Source organism: Anabrus simplex, chromosome 1 (genome assembly GCF_040414725.1).
Source record: "Anabrus simplex isolate iqAnaSimp1 chromosome 1, ASM4041472v1, whole genome shotgun sequence".
Taxonomy (NCBI): domain Eukaryota; kingdom Metazoa; phylum Arthropoda; class Insecta; order Orthoptera; family Tettigoniidae; genus Anabrus; species Anabrus simplex.
Window position 1 is genome coordinate 371,523,682 of NC_090265.1, and position 25,598 is coordinate 371,549,279.

Genomic DNA, 25,598 nt, shown 5'->3' on the forward strand with positions numbered 1-25,598 from the left:
TCAATATTGTTTCGAAAATGGAAACAGAGTATCTTTCATGCAACTCTTTGCTTGTCGCACCCAATGAAATTCGTCAGTGTGTGCGTCAAACGTTAGTCGTTGTCTTCTTACACATAACTCAAATATGGCTAAGCATGACTTGCTCACATATAAGAATACCGCTTTCGATGGAAATAAAATCTCATAATATTATTGACACTAAAATGACATGCCACCGTACAAGGAAGCGTAGCTTTGATCATAATGTTGTTACGGTGAGTGTAATCTAAATAGCTTATGGGAAGGGAAGATAAAACTATAATACTATGTAACCGATTGAGTTGTACGGGCCATATTGATGTACGGTAGCTTGCATTCTAGATATCATACATTCGAAACACACTATCGGCAGTCCTGAACATTGTTTTCCGTAGTTTCCCCATATTTACATCAGGCATAGTTTCCCCATATTTACATCAGGCAAATAATGGGGCTGCTATGGCCACAGCTCTTCCTTCCCAGTCGTTGCCTTATTCCTACCTCATAGTTTCCGAAAACTTTCCTGAATTAGCGTGACGATTACTTGCAAAAAAATTCATACACACACAACCTACTTTTTAGTGCCACTATTATGTGTGCTTACTTGGCAGTAAATGTAGTAACTTAATCACTCCCGGTTGATGTATGTGAAAGCCCTCAGCCCTCTGATGATCAGGGTAAGTTATTCAATGAAGTGGTGTGGACAGGGCCGGCCCCGTGGTGTAGGAGTAGCATGCTTGCCTCTTACCCGGAGGCCCTGGGTTCGATTCCCGGCCAGGTCAGGGATTTTTACCTGCATCTGAAGGCTGGTTCAGGGTCAACTCAGCCTACATGATTACAATTGAGGACCTATCTGATGGTGAGATGGCGGCCTCGGTCTAGAAAGCCAAGAATAACGGTCGAGAGGATCCGTCGTGCTGACCGTATGACACCTCGTAATCTGCAGGCCTTCGGGCTGAGCAGCGGTCGCTTGGTAGGCCCTGGTCCTTCGGGGCTGTTGTGCCATGGGGTTTGGTTTGTATTTTCGATGTGGACAGGACAGTTGCGATCGTTACGGCATCTTGTCTTCTGCTATGCAGTGGCGGAAAGGGGCGTATCTGTGAACAGCTGTTTTCTAGCCATGTACTTATAAAACTCACCGTGATAAAGACGTGTAATCACATATTTCCTTAATTTATACAACAAAATTGGCCTAAATTATGTATGGTAATAAAATTTTATAAAAATCGTGTTTGGAACACCATATTGTTTATACATTCTTTTTAATTAGTGAACATATTTTGTGTGAGGGAGGGAAATTAGGTTAAATTAGATACAACCAATGTTACTTTCTTTGTACCGATAGAGTTAGTTGAAATCAGCATACTGTACAGAAAAATGTCAATGTAGGCCATATGTATAGTATTTAACAACATTTATTAAAATAAGAACAGTATAGCTCGTTCACGTAAGCTAGATATACGGTATTTAATAATACAATTAAGTGAAATAAATAAATAAATAAATTGCGTGTGGCCTCCAGAGAGGCATGGTGCAGGTCTTTCAGTTTGACAGCTGACAGGCAACCTGCGCGTCTGTGAGAATGGAGCCCTACCTATCATGAATTCTAATGCTCAAGACGGCACACACACACCCAGACTTCGAACCATTGGAATTAACCAATGAAGGTTAAAGTCACCATCCTGGCCGGGAATCAAACCCGGGACCCCTTGGACCAAAGGCCAACACGCTAACTATTTAACCATGGAGCCGGACATTCATTGAAATGGGCATACTGCACAGAATCATGTCATTTTAAGCCAGATGTACAGTGTTTAATAACATTCTTTTAAATAAGCACACTGCATAAAATACCCCTTGTGGGTGGGGGTGGTAGAATGAACACGCACGGTATCTCTTGCCTGTCATAAGAGGCCACTAAAAGGGGCAACACTGGCTCTTAACTTGGGAGCCTGGGTTGGCGACCACGGGCCCCTTAGCTTTATGCTGGGCTTCACAAGCAATTGTCAAGGCCGGTATAAAGAGCGCAGTGAGGGATCCAGTTGGCCGTGTCACACAGCCGAAGACAAAAGTTCACCGCAAGATGTCTCGTTGATCGCAGCCATCCTGCCCACACCGCTTCGCATTCTGATATACAATAGATGTAGTCAAAGTGACCTATAATTCTGGGTAAATTATCCCAAATATAATACAATGTATCGGTTGCCAAGAATTGTAGTCAAATTGACAGTTACCGGACTGTCCCTTGTGTCATATGTTTAATTTTTGCTACATACCCTCTAATTGCGATTCACTCCTAAAATTTGAGGTTAAAAAATGTTCTCGGCAGTGTTTAAACATGGCCGGTTGAACATCGGTTTTAGACAGTGTTTAAGTGATCAGTAACGTCTTTGCAATGCGGCAGCCATACTTTGACGTTGTTTAACCGTAAACATCTGCAATCCTCCCATTCTCTTTCATTTTGAATTGTGCTTATAGAACACCAGTTGATATTACTAATAGACTCCAATATCGCCTTTGAGTTCAAATGTCGAGTAAAGAGCTCGCTAGTGCATATAGCAAAAAACTATTCTGAAGGTGATCGATCACATTCAGTATAATTGCTAGAGTGCATAACTATTGACATTGGAAAAAATTAAGCATGCTTAATCGCTTGTAACAATGGATTCATCAGTGATAGGGTTCTTACTGTAATCGAAGGATAATACACAGTTAAATATAAGGATTTTCAAGGGACAGAAAAACTGTCATTATAATGGAGTTCTCGCTATATGCTGTACTCGCTATAACGGAATCGTACTGTACTATATTTCCATAACGTATCATTCATGAAAAATACAGATTTATGGTTGGAACAACTGGCTTCCCACTTTCAAGGCCCATAAAAGAAAAATGATAAATACCTTTAGTTTATTTTTCTACACCTATATTGAACAAATAAACTATAGTCATGTTATAGTGCTGACAAAGAAAATTATGGTGATAGTGCTATTAGGTTATGTCAAAGTGAAGTGACAAAGTGGGAAATGCACAGTAAAATGAAAAATTTGTCCTGAGCACAAGGTCAGCTCCAAAAATTATACAACCGTGTGAGTTGGCCATGCGGTTAGGGGCGCGCAGATGTGAGTTTGCATCTGAGTGATAATGGGTTTGAGCCCCACTGTCGGCAGCCCTGAAGATGGTTTTCCGTGGTTTCCCAGGCAAATGTTGGGGCTGTACCTTAATTAAGGCCTCGCTTCCTTACCACTCCTAGGCCTATCCTATCCCATCGTCACCATAAGACCTATCTGTGTTGGTGCAACATAAATCAAATTGTAATAAAAAAATACTGTTGCACTAATTGTGGATGAGGAACAGTGCTGCATAAACAGTGTAAAATGTCATGACTGTGCTGCATCTTCTGGTGAATAAATAAACTTAGCAAACACTACATCTATGCCTAAGAACTTTTAAAGTCATTTGGTAATAAGTAGACCCTGTAGAAGAAAAATGTTAAATATGATAAAGATAAATATGTCTTCATCTAGTTTTTCACAAGTCGGGCTGAGTGGATCAGACGGTTGAGGCGTTGGCCTTCTGACCCCAACTTGGCAGGTTCGACTCTGGTTTAGTCCAGTGGTATTTGAAGATGCTCAAATATGTCAGCCACGTGTCAGTACTGGCATGTAAAGGAACTCCTGCGGGACTAAGTTCCGGCACCCCGGGGAAAACCATAGAAGTAGTTAGTGGGACATAAAGCCAATAACATAAAGTACATTTTTTTCACGAGTTGAGCATATCAAGCATGAACAGTGTCTTGGTGACATTTTAGTCGTCACTGAATATAAGAATGGGTGCTGTGATTTTTAACCTTTGGTTAACTCCAACCGACAAGCATTGGTTTTGTAGATATATACATTTGTTAAATTCAAGTTCTTTTCTTTCATGGTGTACATGCCTACTTTTTCTTATATAATAGAGTATTTAGCTGTAGCCTAATTTTTTTTTACAAATGTAAGCTCTTCAATAAAGAAATAAATAACTGTTGCATGCCAATATAAATAGGTATAATTAGAGCTGTCAATTTGGTTCATAAACTCTTTGATTTATTACTTTGACATGGATCACCCAAAACTTCGGTTAGGTTTGAAAAATACTTTTATAATCAGCATTGACTTATTCAGTGTTCATTACTTTCATATTCCAAGATGTAATTGAAGCATCATATATTAAAATTTAAAGTTTTACCACTATAACAGCTGACATGGAAAAAATGATTTAAAATTCAAACAAATTCAACTTACGTTAAAATGATCATCACAGCAATAAACTACAGACTTTTCCGATATATCATTTCTTCCTAGTTTTAGGGTCCTTTGGCACATTTATAAACAATTTGTTTGGGGGTGGTATACGATGTACCATTATTAGTGCACATCGGAGCTATATACCATTTATAAGTTTTCTTCCTCACTGACTGTTCAGGATTCATTTGAAGTCCAAATTAAAACACTCAGATTAATACGTGATGTATAGACATCGAATTTAACTATACCAGTCACTAACATAAAGTAGAAATACGTGAAGTGTATCCTGTTTCTCACAGTGCACTAATACGGTCAGCCTGTACGATGACGTCAGACCAATGAGATCGCGTATTTGCGTCACGTGACATTTTCACACTTTAATTTGGATTTTTATCATATTTGGAGTTATTATTTCTACATTCTGACCATTTTTTAAAATTCTGCATGAAATTTGAATCAGATTAGCACATTTTAAATTAAAATCCCAGGTCATGCATGTTCCCTATTCACTATTGGAGTAATTCGCAGGTTTTCATGAGTTCTTTCTGGTGAATCTGTTTCCAACTATGGCTTATACAATTCTTAATAAAATATCCATATCTAAATATGTTGTCTGGTAGATCCATTGCTGGTGGGACATTTTATTTACAGTGCTTTATGTTTTCTAGAAGAATTTTTATACTTTCATTGCTCTGTCTTTCTGAACCTCATCATAATAATCATCATCATCATCAATTCCCCTTTTCCAGCTGACACTGGTTGGGGGCTAATATGGTTCCTCTCCACTTTGCCCTATCTCTCCACCATTCCTCATCCAACGTTGTGTTCCAGTCCAGGTTCCATTGTTCTATGCTGTTCTTAACAGAGTACATCCATTGTAATCTTGTTCTCCCTTGTCCCCTCTTCCCTGTCATCTATCTTTCCAGTGCTTGTTATGGCAGTCTTTCTTCTTTCATACACTTGACAAGTCCAGACCACCTCAATCCGTTCTGTTCCAGTTTGTCATTTAGTTTTTTACGTGTGTTTTTTAAGTAAGGTCCGTTCGAAAATAAGTACACAATGAAAGGTTATTTCAAAAAGGTAAATTTATTTTCAGAAAGTACATACTTCACAGCCGGCCCCGTGGTGTAGGGGTAGCGTGCCTGCCTCTTACCCGGAGGCCCCGGGTTTGATTCCCGGCCAGGTCAGGGACTTTTACCTGGACCTGAGGGCTGGTTCGAGGTCCACTCAGCCTACGTGATTAAAATTGAGGAGCTATCTGACGGTGAGATGGTGGCCCCGGTCTAGAAAGCCAAGAATAACGGCCGAGAGGATTCGTCGTGCTGACCACACGACACCTCGTAATCTGCAGGCCTTCGGGCTGAGCAGCGGTCGCTTGGTAGGCCAAGGCCCTTCAAGGGCTGTAGTGCCATGGGGTTTGGGTACATACTTCACTCTATTTTTCGACATAGTTGCCAAGTTTGTTCAAACACTTATCATACCTCGTAACCAATTTTAAAATACCCTCTTCATAGAAACTTGCCGCCTGCTCCTATAACCAAGAGTTCACTGCCGTTTTCACGTTGTCGTCATTGTAATGGTTGCCACTGAGGTGATGATTGAGGTGGAGGAACAGATGGTAATCGCTCGGCGCAAGATCAGGACTGTAGGGTGGGTGGTCTAAAACTTTCCAGCCAAAACTGTTCAGTAAATCACATGTCTGACCTGCAGTATGAGGTCTTGCATTGTCATGGAGAAGGACAATTCCCTTTGTCAGCATGGTGCGTCTTTTGTTTTGAATCGCTCTGCGTAGCTTTCTCAGGGTTTGGCAGTATGTGTCTGCATTGATAGTGGTTCCTTGTTGCATGAAGTCGACCAACAAAACACCATGCCTATCCCAAAACACTGACGCCATGATTTTGCGCTGGGACAGAGTCTGTTTGGCCTTCACCTTTACAGGCGAGTGTGTGTGTCTCCATTCCATGCTCTCTTGCTTTGATTCGGGCGTGATATGCGAAACCCATGTTTCGTCTCCAGTTATGATCTGACTCAAGAAGCAGTCACCTTCGTCATAACGAGTCAAGAACTGCATCGCACACTCAAATCTTTGGTTTTTGTGGTCCTCTGTTGAGAGTTTCGGGACCCAACGGGAGCACAGTTTCTAAACTTTAGGTGTTCAGAAACAATGTTGTAAAGCACTGATCTCAACACGTCAGGAAATTTGTTTGAGAGACCTGTTATTGTGAAGCGCCTGTTCTCACGAATTTTCGCTTCAACTGAAGCCACCAAATCGTCTGTAATCAAAGAAGGGCGACCGGAGCCGTCCTCATCATGGATGTTGTCATGGCCATCGTTGAATTGTCATACCCACTTACGCACTTTGTTTTCACTCATAACAGTATCACCGTACACTTCTCAAATCTGTTGAATTTCTACAGCAGACAGGTTCCTTGCTGGCAAAAACCATATCACTGATCAAACCTCACGCGGCGAGCGAGTTGATAGTCTTAAACATTTTGAAAGCACAGAACAGAACCATACAGGTTAGCTACAGAGCTGAAACTGAGCACAGTTGTTCCCGAGGCATGCCGGTACACGACGCACGTGCTCGTTGCGATATGCGTGTGAACTACTAGTGTCTACAACAAGACGGACCTTACTTAAAAATCACGTTTCGTATTTGCACATTTAGCTCTTTTTGTATGTCTTCTCACTCTGTCCCTCCTTATCTTCTGTACTCCTTATCTTCTGTACTATAGCCCTCAGGAATTTCATTTCAGTTACTTGTATTCCACTCCTGCTGTCCTCACCGTATAGGGGTAGCATTCCTGCCTTTTATTCTGAGGCCCTGGATTTGATTCCCAGCCAGGCTGGGGATTTTTAGTTGGTTCTAAGGCTTGTTTTGAAGTCCACTCAGCCTATGTGATTACAATTAAGGAGCTATCTGATGGTGAGATAGCAGCCCCGATCTAGAATATTAAGAATAATTGTCTAGAGGATTTGTCGTGCTGACCACATGACACCTTGTAATCTGCAGGCCTTTCTGGCTGAGCAACGGTCGTTTAGTATGCCAAGGCCCTTCAGAGCTGTTGCGCCATTGGATTTGGTTTTTTTGGTACTCTTTCATCTCTCTGATTGTCCAACTCGTTGGCTGAACAGTCAGCGTATTGGCCTTCGGTTCAGAGAGTCCCGGGTTCGATTCCCGGCCGGGTCGGCGATTTTAACCTTAATTGGTTAATTCCAGTGGCATGGGGGCTGGGTGTGTATGTTGTCTTCATCATCATTTCATCCTCATCACGACGCACAGGTCGCCTACGGGTGTCAAATAGAAAGACCTGCACCTGGCAAGCTGAACCCGTCCTGGGATATCCTGGCACTAAAAAAAAAAAGCCATACGACATTTCATTTCATTTCATCTCTCTGATTCATTGTCCAGGTTTCTGCTGCATATAAGTAGTATACCTTGTACATTACTTCTTTAGCCAGTACATCTTTCTTCCATATTCATCTCTCCTCAGTTGTATTCTTCTACTAATTTCCATATTTGTTCTTCCATTTTATGTCAGTTTACTTCCCAAATATGTGAAGTATTCTATTATTTCCAGTTCCTTGTCTCCAATTTTGATAGTTCCTTTTCTTTCTTTACTTCCTCTACTCATTACAAGATATTGAATTAGGAGGATACTCTCATTTTTCACCTTTGTAAAGTCATGTACTCATCACCATTGCCTTGCTCTTCTCCATGTTTATCCTCATTTCCCATTGTTCAATCCTTTTCAGTATATTCAGCTGTTGTTATACCTCTTCATCTCCCCAGATCACATAATCATCATCATCATGATCATCCACAAACATGTCCGACTCGTTGGCTGAATGGTCAGCGTTCAGGCCTTCGGTTCAAGGGGTCCCGGGTTCGATTCCCGGCCGGGTCGGTGATTTTAACCTTAATTGGTTAATTCCAATGGCCCGGGGGCTGGGTGTTTGTGCTGTCCCCAACATCCCTGCAACTCACACACCACACATAACACTATCCTCCACCACAATAACACGCAGTTACCTAGAAACGGCAGATGCTGCCCACCCTCATCGGAGGGTCTGCCTTACAAGGGCTGCACTCGGCTAGAAATAGCCACACGAAATTATTATTATCCACAAACATCATTTCCTTTTCTTTCCCCTCTATAATCTTCCCTCCCTTCCTTTATGATGTTATTTATCACCATTATGAACAGCAAAGGTGAAAACACACATGCTTGTTTTAGCTCATTGTCAGTTCCAAACTATTCTGTTCTACTCACTGTTGTCTTCACACAGCTGTAACAGTTATCATATATTGCATTCGTCATTGTTATTAGTTCCTTGCCAATGTCCCTGGGTGTCAGGCTTTCCCAGACTTTTGATCTGGAGATGCTGTTGTATGCCTTTTTTAAGTCTATAAAAGCCTTTACTTTATCCTTTCCGTATTACAAGATCTTTTCCATGATCTGTCTCAGAATGAAAATGGGTTCTACTGTTGATCTTCCACTTCTGAATCCAAATTGTTCCTCTTGTAACTGACTTTCCACATTTTTCTCTAATTCTTCTTTCTGATATCTGTGTCAGTCTCATCCTTGCTTAAAATATGAAAGTGACTGAGGTATGGGCAATGTTAGTAATCCCATTCCTTATGCCTCCCATCCCCATTATGAATGGTGTGAAATTAATGCTCATAGGGTTGGTTGGTGGGTGTATTTCAGTGAGCTTGGCTGACTGATATGTAAAAGCTCCTTCTGGCTTAGTAACAAAGACAATGGAAAACATTTTCATTTCTCATTTTCTTAGTAAGATAAAGTGAGTTGTGTGTGAGCTACTGACCATGTAGTTATAAACTTGCATTTGGAAAAGGGTGAGCTTGAAACCCACTGTCGGCAGGCCTGAAGATGGTTTTCTGTGGATTATTTTTCACATCATGCAAATGCTGGGACTGTACCTTAATTAAGGCCAGGGCATTTCCTTCCCATTTCTAGCCCTTTTCTACCCCATCATTGCCAAAAACCTATCTGAGTTACTGCAACATTAAAAAACACTAGCAAAAATAAACACAATTCCTTAGTGTGCTTCAGCCTTCAGGCTGATGAGACTCAACATACAAGTATTTCTACGAGTCTGCTTTTCCTGATTCAGCAACTTTCTACATGCAAAAGAATATATTTCCCAGAGAATATTTCTAGTAAAGATAAGCATACAAGCCAACTAATTGTGCTGTGAAAAATGATGCTTACCCAAGTTCATCCCCTGCTTATGATGTTCTGTGCAGTCACCTCATCTTACCGTTCCATTATACTTGACCATTTCTGGCTTAATTTCACCCTCCAGGATGTTATACTATATATACTTCTCTATATTTCAAAAAGTGTTCGTATTCATAATTTCATTATTTCTTTAGGATTTTAATTTTCCTTTAAAAATATGTTTTTGTATCAGTTAATGGTAGAGAACTGTACACTGATGTAACTAATTTTTAAAATTCATTTCCAGGTGCAGAGGAGGAATTACTTGCTCTTCAAAATGAATGTGGTACTCGCACCACAATCATTCTCAAACTAAAGGGAGATGTTGATGTCATGGTTAGCCCACTAGTACTTGAATCACTGCAGAGGTATGTTATTATTTATGCCAAACATTTTTTTAAATGGTACAGTGTTTTCAGTACAATAATTATTTTTTATCAAAATATGAGGAATGAGAGGATGGAAACTAAATCTGGATAAACAGCCAGGCTGAGTGGCTCAGGAGGTTGTGGCGATGGTCTTCTGGCCCCAACTTAGCAGGTTCGATCCTGGCTCAGTCCGGTGGTATTTTAAGATGCTCAAATTCGCCAGCCTTGTATCGGTAAATTTACTGGCACATAAAAACTCCTGCGGGACAAAATTCCGACACCTCAGCGTCTCCGAAAACCTTCAGAAGTAGTTAGTTGGACATAATAAACAATAACATTATTATCGTTGTTGTCTGGCTCCATGGCTAAATGGTTAGCGTGCTGGCTGGGTTCGATTCCCGGCAGGGTCAGGAATTTTAACCATCATTGGTTAATCCCGCTGGCACAGGGGCTGGGTGTATGTGTTGTCTTCATCATTTCATACTCCTCATGACGCGCAGGGAGTGAAATCAAAAGACCTGCACCTGGCGAGCTGAAGTCGTCGGACACATCCCGGCACTAAAAGCCATATGCCATTTTATTTCATTGTTGTTATTGTTCTTGTTATTATTATTATTGTTATTATTATTATTATTATTATTATTATTATTATTATTATTATTATCTGGATAAACATGCAGGAGTATGTTAAAAAAATGTACATGAAGGTAAATTTCTGGACTAACATATAATGCTTTTATTCACCTTCGTTACAAGTCATACTTCTTCAAAGTGTCCTAAGAAGGCATTCATTTAACTGGTAACTATTTTAGGTTAATCGTATACAATCAGTTATTGCTGAAATATCCTGGTCTTTGATGCCTGAAATTTGATGTCCATATTTTGCCTTCAGATCCGTCAAACGCACTAAAATGTTTGACAGATATCTATAACAGTTCATTGACAACTTTGCGGTCTTTTTTCTTTCTCGCTTGACTGTTGCAGCTAAACCTTTTCATGTATTCATAATTATATCATGGCAGTTGCATTACAGATTTCCTCTGTAGATGAAATTCTTGGTGGTGATTATTGTTTTAAGAGGACGTGTAACTTGGTAACCATTCTCTCTGTAAATTAAATTTCTTATGAAGGTATGTTATTTGTGCCTAACATTTTTTTTTAATGGTACAATGTTTTCAGTACAATAATTATTTTTTATCAAAATATGAGGAATGAGAGGATGGAAACTAAATCTATTGACTCATTTTTCTTTTTCAAACCCAAATTCAGGCGACAAATGGATAGGTAGGAGTTAGGTCGGGTAAAGAAACTGCTGTGATTTTAATCAATACAGAGAGATCTCGCCTCTCACCTCTTCCATTCCAGCTTGTTATTCAATTTTTGTTCTTCATACTTTTACTTTTGCATGGTTTCTGTTCATACCATCTAAATCATAAGAGTGATCAACCTTAAGGCCATTTATCTCTTTTTAATTTTTTTTTTTTTACCTTAGTTCATAGTTCTAGCTTTTTACTTAAATTCAAGTGACATATTTATTCATTTTTATTATAAAATTGATGCAGTGATCAGAGTTTACAGCAAATTCATGTGAGGCTAACAAGCGAGCTGACAGGAAGGACAGACTGTGTTCCGGGAGATAGTAGGTTCGAATCCCACTATCGGCAGCCCTGAAAATGGTTTTCCGTGGTTTCCCATTTTCACACCAGGCAAATGCTGGGGCTGTACCTTAATTAAGGCCACGGCCGCTTCCTTCCAACTCCTAAGCCTTTCCTATCCCATCGTCGCCATAAGACCTATCTGTGTCGGTGCGACGTAAAGCCAATAACAAAAAAAAAAAGACTGTGTTCCCACTCTCGAGGGATGAGCAAGGAGTTACCTGGCAGGAGACAACAGCTTCTTTGTCCCTTCCTTTGTCATGCAAGACTTGGTTGTTACTAAAACTCGGCACGTGTGCTACTGACACATATGATTTCCTTGATGCTTTCAGTAATTGTGATTATGAAGTGCACAGTAATAATTATCCATTGTGGTTAAGTGCACCATTGAGCAAAGAGTGTTTACTGTTGAAACATATCTTTTAAAAGAGAAATCATATGATAGGTATGTACGGAACTATTGCAGTCGATTTCTGGAAAGTTCAAAACCATACGTCCACGATTTATTGAAAAGTGGCATGCAGCTGGATCTGTTCAAAACAGGAAAAGGCATTGTAAGCAGAGGGTCTTCACTGATAAGAAACTTGAAGTTGTGCAAACAGGTTTTCAGGTTAGCCCTCATAAACAGTCTGTTTAGCACAGGAGTGTGGTACCTAGACCACCTCAGGGAGAGCTTAAAATTCTGACTTTTTTTTCTCTGTAAGGTTTCTGTAGTACACAAGATAAATGTTGCAGATCCTGTTGCTAGTGTTATCTGTTGCCAGTGGTTGCTGTAATTGATGCATGCTGGAGATTTAGATCCTTTACTCTTGATCACATCTGACGAAGCTTGGCTTCACCCCAGTGGATATATTAATTCTCAGGAGACTCGACAATGGGACACTGATAATCCCCATGTGAGAATTCACTTGAGAATACATGAGGTACATCTTCATGACATGAAAGTGTTCGGTGTGCGGTTAGTGGACAAAGAATAATTGGACCCATAGTTTTATGAAACACTGATCTCTGAATGATATCTGGATACTGTTTTGCATCCCTTTTTAAATATAGTATGTTGATTAAAGAAGAGAGAGACTGTGCATACTGTCAGCAGGATGGTGCTATGACCCACATCACACATACAGTGAAATATTGAATTTACAAACTCTGATTTTACATTGCCCCAACCTTACAGCATAAAATGTACATCTGTACTGAAAGTTTAGGTATATAATTAACGTAAAGGTTTCCTTGAACTTAATTTTTTTTTAAATTTTACAATTCCCTCAAAAATATGCTAGGATTTTGAAGTCTTGCAGTAAGGAACGCACTTAATCCTACGAGTTCCTGGTTGGAATATACTACATGCTTCCCTACTGGCGAGCAGAATGACTTGTAATGTTTGCAACGTTATGTGCATTCTTATTGGCGATTGTAGAGAACAGTGGCTATAATTGATACATTGATAACCTAGCAAGAGTGAGAATTGTTGTGTGTAGCATTTGTTTGATAAGTCAAATCAGTAAGGAATTAAGGTTAAACAAAGCAGTCAGCATTTTGTGTGTTTGTTAACATAGTGAATTACTTTTTTAAAGTTTCTTGTCTAAGTTGTAAATCATTTTCTAACAAGTACTCGTGGAGAAGAAATGGTACAAGTTGATTCCCATTCAGGGATGCGCATGAACGTTGCTGCAAGACTTAGTCTGCATATTTGTATGTTAAACGTAATAGTCTGCATATTTGTATGTTAAACGTAATCATGAAGAAGCAAGTAGAAATTGTAAACAGTTTTGTGCATTGCAGCCCTTCCTTCTCAAAAGATTGTAAATCTATGAAGGTGTCATGATTGGAGGAGTTGGAGTCATCCTTCCAAGTTGGTTTAAGTAAACCTAGGCTGCCAGTGCCAACGTTGATGATCACATCTGAAGGAAAAGATGCTACATGTCGTTGTGAGGCTTGGGATCTACAGTGTCAGACAGTTGGATCGACAAATTCTAGACAAGACAAAATCTTGTTTACATGTTTATAAGACTGTTTCTGCAGAGAATGTGGCTGTTAATCCTGTTATGGTCAGTGACTGGAAAGATCAGCTTCCGCAGCTATTTGAAGGTTATGAAGCGATAGACATGTTAAACACTGATGAAACCACTTTTCTATAACCTTCAACTTAGCAAGACTCTATTCCTCAAGGGTGACCCATGCCATGGTGGTATAAAATCCAAGCAGAGGGTTACAGTTCTTAAAATGTAGAAAGCCTCAGTGCTTCAAAAAAGTAGGAAAGGTATCAACAAAATAAAAAGCCAGTTCACAAGCCTGGTTGACTTCCACAATTTTCAAGGAGTATCTTGTTCAGCTGGGTCAGCAAATGGGCTGCTAAAACAGATTCTTCTGGTCATTGACCAATGCTCAACTCATCCCAAGAACACTAATTCTCTGAGAAATGTGATGGCTGTGTTTTCCACCTCAAACTGCGCAAGTCAACTACAACCATTGGATCTGGGCATCATTCATGCTTTCAAATCTATCACAAACAGCTAACCAGATAGGCTGTGGCAATAGTCGATGGGGGACTGCTTCACGATTAATCTGAAATGAAATGAAATGTTCTATCAGCTCTCCATTTTGTGGCTGAAGCTGGGAGATGTATAACCATGTCAGCCATTCAGAACTGTTTGAGAAAGTGTGGCTTTGTGATTGGAGGTGAATATGGTGACAGTGAAGATGTACTTGCATTAACAGAGCTAGAGATAAATTGACTGGCTTGCATTTAAGCTGGCCAACACTGACTGTTATAATTATATCACATTTGATGATTTGAGCACTGCTAAGGTCTGAACTGTAGATCAAATACTGGAGGGCTACACATCTGGAGAGTTGGATGATGATGATGATGATGATGATGATGATGATGAAGTGGAAGGGGCTAAAAATATAGTGGAAAAGGTGACCTTCATGGAGTGGCTTCAATGACTAGAACCTGCAAGAGGATATCTGCAGCATTTTGATATCTAGGGGTCCAATGACCTAGTTGTTACACCCCTTTAAACAAGCATCATCATCATCATCATCATCATCATTGATATTGAGGACAATGTGTGAAATATGTGTGACGCCTGTTACCCGGCAGCCCCGGGTTCGATTCCCGGCCGGGTCAGGGGTTTTTAATTGTAAAATGATTAATATCCTTGGCCTGGGGACTGGATGTTTGTGTCGTCCTCAACGTTCCTTTCCTCACATTCAACACTTTACACTTCCGCCATTTACATAATACATGCAGGTTCCTCACATATGGTGCAAATAGGGGCAAAAGATCTTCATAAGTCGATGCCCCGAACAAATAGCATTTAAAAAAAAAAAAAAAAAAACCACTCGACACACATCATGCCTGATATTTGAGTAAATACAATATTTACCGTGGCTGAGTGGTTAGCATGCTGGTTTTTGGTTCAAGAGGTCCCGGCTTTGATTTCCGGTGGGGTAAGAGATTTTAACTTTCTTTAGTTAATTCCTCTTGCTCGAGGGCTCGGTATTTGATCCGTCTTCAGCACTAGAATTCATTTCAGGTAGGGCCCCATCCTCACAGACATGCACGTTGCCTATACAGCGTCAGCTTGAAAGACCTGCAACAAGCCTCTCCAGAGGCCACATGCCATTATTAGTATTATTATTTTATTCACTATTATTTACATATTTCCTTTTGTTCATTCATTTGTTTGCTTGTGAATTTGATCTAAACTTGTGCATGACAACTAATTTAGAATGTGTTTCTGATACTAGGTTTATTGATGCAGTTACTCCAACCCTTGCCAACCTGCATCCGCTGACAGTATTAAACCACTTACATTCAGGATGCATCTCTCAAGTAGAAGCTGCTAACATACTGAAGAGTGATCATTCACTGTCTTATTTAAGTCAGCTACAGTCCAGTAGTAAACGTAGCACTGCAGAACGCAATGCTGTACCAGCTGCCAACACATCTGGACCTTTGCAACCTAGTATATATGAAGAATGCATCTCAACTCAGATACAAGGAACTGTTATTCTACCAAAGGTATTGTATTCCCCCTCCCCGAAATGGTATTGTATCTCTTAATCACTGAGTTTTATAGTTTCTTCTTTAGTTATTAACAGTACTAATTTGTATTACTGCCCTTGATAATGTTGAAATCATGAAATATAAAAACCCTATTTAGCCCTTTTAGCTGTACATTTGTCTTTCTATCCAGTTGGTATACATTCAACAGGTTCTTATTAACCTTTGTCCTCAGTTGAGCACAGCCGTTTGTGTTGGGCTAAGAGCACATCAATTGCTGGCTTTGTCAATGGACAAATTCCCCTTGTATTTCTACTTGCACAATTTTGATAATTAATACTGTAGTATGTAGCCACCCAGTATTTTTATTTCATGAATCTGTATTATAGGAGATATATATATATATATTTTTTTTTGCTATGGGCTTTACGTCGCACCGACACAGATAGGTCTTATGGCGACGAAGGGATAGGAAAGGCCTAGGAGTTGGAAGGAAGCGGCCGTGGCCTTAATTAAGGTACAGCCCCAGCATTTGCCTGGTGTGAAAATGGGAAACCACGGAAAACCATTTTCAGGGCTGCCGATAGTGGGATTCGAACCTACTATCTCCCGGATGCAAGCTCACAGCCGCGCGCCTCTACGCGCAAGGCCAACTCGCCCGGTAAGGAGATATTTGAAGTAGTGACTGTCTCCTTGACCTTGTTTAATGAAATTTACATTTACTTGCAACGGTTCTACTTTCATAATTATTCTAATATCAAAAATTCATATACAGTTTATGGGTTATTTCTCCGCTCCAGAGATAGACATTGCGCTCACTAATGTGTGGGGATTTTATGTGCTCCTGTGTCTGTTATTCTGTGAATTAATATAACCATGTAAATGAAACCATACTTCACCTGAGAAAATGATTAATTGTAAGTTATCAGATTATCTAGTTCGTAAATTGCACTTGACTTATATTATCGTGCAGTTGTATTAGGCTACTCATGTTATGGACAAACTGTAAGGTTTCAGTTTTTAAAGTTTTGTTGCTTTATGGGCTGGAAATATTTGAGACACCTACACCTGTTTACTACTTTAAGACAACACTGGGTTACTTTGGAGAACATTTTAACTTTCTTCAATTTGATTACGTTTTTCTTCTGTTAGAACAAGACACTTTCACTTATGAATTCTATAATTTAGATTTTCTGTTTTCCTTAATTTAAAAGCAAGGTCGCTACATCATTCAAATGTCTTGTGGGAGATGGCGACACCCCAGAGCAACTGTGGTTCTCCATGTTACATGACAGGCAGTTGGTAGTCATTTACATTCAGTTGGCTTCAGGGGATCAGGTAGTGTAAATGCGGGTAGAACATGAAATATTGCTGGAAAACAAAAAGAGGGCGAGGCAATACAAGATGTAGACATATCTATGGTTACATTAAAATATCCATAATCACCTCAAAAAATGCTCCTAATAATAATATATATATTGTGACCTTTTGCGCATCTCTGAATTCTGGGTTCTGGTTTGAAAGTTATGCCTCGGCTGGTGTCACGCAGAAATGCAAAATATTCCATTCAAGGGATATGAAGGTTCATTGAGTCGGGTCACAGTATCGCACCGCTTATTTCATTTATATCTGACTGACGTATGGAGCTGTTGGTGAATTAATAACTTAACCTAAACCATTATAATATTACCTTATTCTATCAAATGAGAAATCCAAAAATATTTCTTTTCATAGAAGGATATTCTGTTTAATAATTAACATACCCGGAATAAGAATTACAATATTAATGAAAAAAAAACCCACAAATGGACGTTAATAAAGATTGAACATTAATTAATTAAAAGAAAACAATTCTAATCTTTGACTCTTGTTGGTATGCTGTTTTAGATCATCATGTTTCTATTACAACATGTTGGTCACAATAATCTTTAAAATTCACAAAAACCAAAAGAAAACCCAACATTTGCATTGTTGAAGGCTTAATTTAACAGATAAGTCCATCGTTCATCACATCTGTCTTCTGATTGATAGCTAAAATTATGGAATCTTGTTTGCTTGGCACACTTATTCACTGACTTCAAAATGCATGTCTTAATATCCCATTATTACTTTGAAATGATCATTTTAATTCATCAAAAAACTAGCTAAACAACTTGAACACACCAATGACCTATTCATATCGCTATTGTTCAGGTCAATAAATGATCAAAGAAACATAAGACAACGTTATGATCCTTCAAAACATTAAACTTGGGCAATAAAAATGAAATCAATCTCCTCTGATTTCCATCAGCAGCTGCACCTAAATAACAAATATCAGAAAATACAATCATCACCAACAATAATGACCCAAGATTTGCGATGACTCTGCAGCCCTGGTATCCTCCGTGTGAGGAACTTGAAAAATCTACTTCAGCTCTAAGCACCAACTCTATAATCTATAAGAAGACATTAACTAGCAAGAAAATCAATCTACACACTAATCACAAGTAAAGGTTACACGTTCCATCTGTGACATGGCTCACATCTGCAGGGTGTCATCAACTAATGAAGATCTTATATCATGCTCTGATATTGTGTGCAATTACTTATATTGTATTTTAAATTAAGGTATCTTTGACGATCATCATACAAGTGTCTTTAACACAGCTCGAAAACATTACCGCAAATATCGCATTTACGCCCAAGTAGTCATTACTCATTATTACCATCAAATCCATATGCATGACAAAATCAATCTTCACTACAACAAATATCACTGGGACTTCTAAAATTGCATCACTCCATTAAATATTTAATCTCAATGAAACACTTTCAATGAACCACACAACATTAAACATTCACATTATTTGACAACCCTATCACAAACCTTTTATAATTTTATACACATGTCGTGCTCAACGAATTCTCATTTCATTTTTAAACGTACTCAGGCACATTATCTTACAAAGACTATTCATCCTGATACAACTATTAACTCAATGTCAGCGCGATAATATCACTATCACATTCGTGAATACCACGCCTAATATAAAATATGATCGTAGATGACTCTAGATCACACACATATAATCACTTTACAATTCCTTTAAAACACATATCCGAACCATAATTTAACTGAAATGCATTTACAATGACACTACCTTAACACATGCGTCATCCATGCCTAAATTTCACCTGCAGAACACTTGCTAGTGGCCGCTCAAATTCTCATGATAGAGCGTACAGCAAATTGTAAATTTTCAGGATTATTCATGTTCCGGAGTATTTGTGGACCACAGAGGTGAAAGAAGGTGCTGGGATGAATGGGTCTAATTACAATGTCAAGAAAAGAACTTAAAACTTAAACTGAAGGTTATATTTTGGAAAAACAACAAACTTAACAACTTTTCACTTAGTGAGATCGCAATGACATTTCAGGTAAAAAATAGCAGTTTAGAAACAACACTTAGGAAAATCCAAGATTTCAGAACTTTAACACTCTTGGGCTACAAGCCCCTAGTTTTACAATTTTTGAGCTCCCAGCTCAAATTTTACAGGCGAGCATAAATTTGTTCAGAGGGCAGAAATCCCCTAAATTCATGGAGCACTTGCTCCCAAGATACAACATATAGCTTTCAAGGGGCATACAGTAATCTTACTTTGAAAAAGAGCTAACAGCCTCTGTTTTCCAAGCCTATTCAAGGCAACATCAACTTACAAATTCTGGCCTCTGAAGGCACAACTTACAATAGGAAACTGATTATACAGGGGTATTTAATACCCAACCTACTGGGCCTTCATGTAAAAGGAAAAACCATTAAATAAATGGCCCAAACACAAAATGAATGGAGGCAAATGGAGATATGAGCACTTAAAACCTAAAGGGTACTAGGTCAGAGAAACAGGGGCTATTCCCAAACTACTGAGGTGACTCGTATGATGATAAATTAATGCATTATGGAAATGAAGAAACCCAGTTACAAATGTAATCGCCTCAAACCAAGATGAAGGGGAGCTCGAGAGGGTACGTCACTCTCTTTCCCCGATTTACAGTTAAAGATTTAATGAAGTTTTTACCTAAGCTGGCTGAAAGTTACATTTTTAGGAAAACTAGGTTACATAGTTAATGATTCGGACCTTTCCCTCAGGTTAAACTGCGGAGCAAGCAAGAAATAAAGATGTTATGTGGCCATTACCTTGTCAGTGTACTGCTGCCTGATGAAAGAGGTGCCACCCGCCTCCTGCTTGACACACACACTAGGTCAGATGACTTTCAATTGGCCAAGAGATGAGAAAATCCGCAGTTTATAAACCCTCGGGGAAAGTTAGAGTTCATTCATGAATAATCAAGACACACCCACAGAATTTTATTGGTAGATTACAAAAGTAACTCTCAGGATCGAAGAAGAAGACTGCGATTGGTAGAAAATTAATTACAGAAATTAGGGATTGGCTAGATTTAAAACTGGCGGAAAGAAAAGATAAATATTGCCAACCCAAAAATAAATGAATATCAATTAGGAAAAAAAAAATTATGAAAACAAAACTTCTTTAAATCAAAGCTTCTTTCACTTCGCACCAGGGTGCATGATAATAGTTTTTTTGTAGTGACATCTATGGAAGAAAGTCCAAACTTCTTGATGAATGGCAAACAAAACAAGTAGAAATAGTCTGTTCAGGAAACTTCACAATAACAAAATTACATCAGATTTCTGTGGTGACATTTTCTGAGTAAATTTATAAGTTGGTCTAGTTTCAATTTCACGGTTTCTCCAGTAGAGGAGTTCTTTTAGGCGCAAGATTTAAATGCTTGGCGTTGGGGTGTACCTCCCGGTACAATTCACATTAAAACTCACAATATTCCTATCCATCGTGAGGTAATGATTGACACTAAACGGTTGCATTCAAGTTGTATATCTAGGCATGTCACATTTTCGACATCATGAAATCATACTACTCTACTTTAAGCAACTACATAGCAGGATAAATAAGAGATTTATTTTGAGTACTTATCAGCCGTTGACTTCAGGAAGAAGACACCTCTCATTCTCTGGTCTTAGTTTTTATCCATTGATATCCATCCCAACATTCCTCAAATCTTTCAAGACCCCATTCTGATTTAGCTCCACATGCTGGGATTTACGGACATCTCATGAATTTTGTCAGTGTTATTTGACATAGTGATACCTGAAACTTGTAACATACTATTAGTATAATGCTATACACATGAATATCGTTTACAGTATTATCATCCAACACTTACCTTAGTATTTTAGAGAGAATTAGATATCTTTCCTCTTTACAATGAATTATCCTTATTACTAATGACAATCTTGCAATTAAATTCAGCTTTTATACAATATCCTTCTAGATCGTATGCAACCCTTCTAATGCTTACAGAATCCTTTCAACAAACTGTATTGTTCTTTTTGAAAACAAAATCTAATGCTAGACAGTAATAATAAAAGTCGGTTTGCATTTGAAGACTCTTCCATGTTCCGTAGCTTTTCATGTGTTTTTGACGCTAAAGACGTAACCTCCTTGATACAGAGTGCTCCTGAAAGTCATTGACATCGGCAAAGGAATTCATTTAACAATCCGTCACCTGATAGTTTGATGACTGGGCGAGTTGGCCGTGCGCGTAGAGGCGCGCGGCTGTGAGCTTGCATCCGGGAGATAGTAGGTTCGAATCCCACTATTGGCAGCCCTGAAGATGGTTTTCCGTGGTTTCCCATTTTCACACCAGGCAAATGCTGGGGCTGTACCTTAATTAAGGCCACGGCCGCTTCCTTCCAACTCCTAGGCCTTTCCTATCCCTTCGTCGCCATAGGACCTATCTGTGTCGGTGCGACGTAAAGCCCCTAACAAAAAAAAAAAAAAAAGTTTGATGTGCCAGTCGACTACTTCATCACGATTCTGGATTCTCGAATTATATTGGACTAGATAGATAAGGTATGGCCACCATATGTTGATTGAACTTGGCCCATTTGATCCAACACATTCCATGGCCTCCGATACACATTTCTGTTGTTGATGTTTCTTGCCATTTATATACATTTATTCATCTTCTGTTTGGAGAAACTACAATGTTTACTTAATTCTGTATTTTCATACTGCGACATCCTATCGTCAACCGTAATTTAATGAGATACCACGGGGTTCTGAGCTTATCATTTTGCCGGTACCTTCAATCCGTTCTCTGTTATTTGTTTGGTTGAGCGAGTTATTTGAATTGCTGACATACTTGGACGTATAATAACTGGACGTACGATTTCATTAATTATTTCGTTACCATAAACTTCCAATGTTTCCTTTGACTCTAATCCAACATTCATTGGAATGTTATAAAATATATATATAAAATCCTTAATTCTGTCATTCATATTGGTGATGAGAAAATGAGAAGGTTTCAACAGCTGAAATTGGTACAAGTTATAGATTTCTGTGTCTTCTTTACAAGAAAAATACAACGAAACTCTCACGACCACGACTTTTGTACTTTTTTGAAGAAAAATACATTTCTATCGGCAAAGTCGTTGCATATTTGCCATGATGGTGTAGGTACACAGCTATATGTATGATGTTAAACTATGTACATCCTGCCTTCTGTTATCTTCCACAGTTATATTCAGTGGTACCAGATATGGGTTACAAGAACAGAACAATGCAATGATGACCATCATACTTGAACTGTTCAGTGAAAAATACTATCTTTTATCGGGCGGGTTGGCTGTGCGGTTAGGGGCACGCAGCTATGAGCTTGCATCTGGGATATAGTGGGTTCGAATCCCAATGTCAGCAGCCCTGAAAATGGTTTTCTGTGGTTTCCCTTTTTCACACAAGGCAAATGCTGGGGTTGTACATTATTTAAGGCCACGGCCACTTCCTTCCAAATCCTAGCCCTTTTCTATCCCATCGTCGCCATAAGATCTATCTGTGTTGGTGTGACGTAAAGCCACTAGCAACTGATGGTCTTTTCTAGGATTTTGAGAAACTTGTTCTTTTCATCTTGACTGCAACCCTTCTTGAGGGGCATATATTTGCACCAGTGTCAGCTTCTCTTTCCCAAGGTGAATTGTTGCCTTGATGGTCCTCTCATTGATGTACTGGATCTCTGTAATACCATCTAAATCTTTTGACAATATCTAGAGGCATGATTTTTCGCATTAATTTTTTAACAATTTCGCGAGAAGGATACTAATTTTCGCGTTATTTCGCGAAATAGATATTGCCGTATCTCTTTAATTTTGCTTTAATGAAATTCTAAAATTAATCATTAAAGGTTTCATTACTATCACTTATCGTTGATTGTGGAGGTTAATTGATAGACTGTACATACCTGGTACATACTTTTGAAGCCATTTCATTTCTGCAGGGTCGTCTACCTTCTCCAGCGGGATGTTGGCTTTGAGTAGCATCGCTGTTGTTATGTGAATAAATTCTTTTTTTTCACTCTTAGCTTTCTTTTGTATATCTAATGAGAGTTCTATTGTTGCCTGGCGTTTCACTGTTGGAGTGCTAAATTTTTTTTGCTAGGGGCTTTACGTCGCACTGACACAGATAGGTCTTAGGGCGACGATGGGATAGGAAAGGCCTAGGAGTTGGAAGGAAGCGGCCGTGGCCTTAATTAAGGTACAGCCCCAGCATTTGCCTGGTGTGAAAATGGGAAACCACGGAAAACCACCTTCAGGGCTGTCGACAGTGGGATTCGAATCCACTATCTCCCGGATGCAAAATTTACGTTCTGAATGTTCCTTATTTTTAAAACAATGCTTTGAGACAGTATTATTTTCTCCCACTCGATACGAACATTACAAAATTTACACATTAAAATATTGCTTTCCGAAACGTATAAACCTTCACTCGCAAACGGTTTAGCTCTGCTGTGCACTGTAACACTTGTCGAGCGACCCATCTTCGCTACTGTCTGTGATCACGTGATCACTTACTTAATTTTACCTGACCACGAAGCCGAAATACACCAGGCTGGGGTGGGATTACCAGCCACCACAAGAACAACATTCCAAACATTTCATTTGGCAAGAAGCATGGAGCCAACCCCTTTTCTTTGATGCCATGCCTTAAAGAGAATTTTCAGAACATTAATGATATTTCTTTCCTGATGATGAATCTTTGTTCGCTCTTCCTATTCTTTTCATACATTATCTTAAAACAAAATGCCAAGTCGTTAGTCATTACAGATTTCGCTGTAATATCACGCTTATCGCAAAATAATTGAATTTCACTTTAAAATGGCCGTATCACTTTAATTCGCTTTAATTCACGAACATAATATCCATATTTTTTTAACCAGAAACATAGTTTCGTAAAGATATCGCAAAATCACTTCAAAATATTTTTTGTCGCATTTATCGTTAATGCGAAAAAATCATGCCTCTAACTATCAATCCTACTCCATTTCTCATCTCTCTGTTACCATTCAGTAGACGGTATTGTTTTTCCTCAACTCTTTCTTCCCTTTATGTTTCCATTTAGTTTCACTCATTCCTTGGACTGATAATTCCCTTCTCTCCATGATGTCTACTAACTCTTCACATTTTCCAGTCAAACTCAGTACATTGATTGTTCCTATTTGAGTGTGTTGTCTTCTCTGGGATTGTTGCACAATTGCAATGCGTGGCGTATCATCAGGTTGTAAGCCATCATTACCCTGGCATGGGTCTGCAGGTGCTGTTGTCTACTCTGAGTTCTTTGTTTGCAACCGAGGCTCGTATAAGTGTTGAAAGCAATTGCAGTTACTCTCCAACTGACTTGCTAGGCCTGACATTAGAGAAAATTTTCTTTTAGGGTTATCTCCCTTAGCCTTTAGCAGTCCCCTGCCACATCTGCATGGCAGCAGCTTCCAGTTGTATTTATATGTTATTTCCTACACAAAGGCTTCAACAAGCCCCCTAAGGGTGAACTCCTCTGCCCCTAACCATTGGTTACCCCTTAGTTTGTCAGGTTTGGTAACGGCCGCCTGACCCTAGGCCAGACAGTCGCAGGTAGTACCGTCTACTGTCGCATACGGTAGCAAGATGTACCTTACTTGACTTGATTTGTTCTTAAATGGAGGCAATTTCTTCTAAATTTAACCATCTCTGTCACAATGAATAAGTCACCAGGATAAATTTTAAAGTTGAGATAAATCTCTCCATTTCAGTGTTTTGGACAGTTGTATGTAGCTTTCTCAAGAGTACGTAGATCCATAGATGTCAAAGTACAACTCCGAGCTACAACTGCACTCCATATGGCTTGTAAGAAAATACTATAATACCTGTTTTGATTCCTTTCAAATGCCATATAAAACCTGGAAAGTATAACTTTTATTCGTAAGATACATTAATAGTTCTTTTAGAATTACTTTATAGATGGTAATAGTAGATAGTATAGATAGGCTTATATACTAGTGTGTTATATATTTCTCTGATCGGGAAAGTGGGAATGAGAGAAGAAATTTTTTGAGCTAAAAAACAGAAATAACCATGTTTGGTCATTCCACACTGTCTGGCTCCCTTAAGAGTAGCTTGTCTCTGTAGCAAGTGTTTCATTGATCACACAACATTGATGTGTAAGGCTGGCCTGATGTGCATTGGACTGACAAAAAAAAACCCAGCATAATGTTGTCTTCAGTGATGAATCATGCTCAAGTCTTAGCCACAACGATCATTGCATTTGTGTCTGACTATACAAGGAAGAGGGCTAAACGAGTTTTTATTGTTCAAAGACACACCAAGCATTATTATCTGCAGAGCTTTGTCTTTAATGTGAAATTGTGATTGTTGAGGACCACAGAAAATCTCTCACTACAGAGCATTAGTGTGACTTCTATTTGTGGAGTGGAGAAATAAACAATACACTGTACACGAATTTCTGATATTGGAAGAAATATGGAAGTAAAATTGTTGCAAGTAGATGTGAATTTCATTAAGATTGCTGACAAAATATGCAATCTAATGGTTATCCCGCTGATATTGAACGTAGCACATGGGATGCTTCTGCAGGAATTACACATACTTACACTA

General features: G+C 39.0%; 1 protein-coding gene across 1 annotated transcript in view; it reads left to right on the forward strand.

The window, feature by feature from the left end:
- The window catches only part of tweek (transmembrane protein KIAA1109 homolog tweek), an 843,591-nt gene that overhangs the window by 303,775 nt on the left and 514,218 nt on the right, over positions 1-25,598 (forward strand). The window contains 2 exon segments of the mRNA XM_068226772.1: positions 9,801-9,921; positions 15,336-15,609. Of these exon segments, the coding sequence (XP_068082873.1) occupies positions 9,801-9,921; positions 15,336-15,609 (395 nt within the window).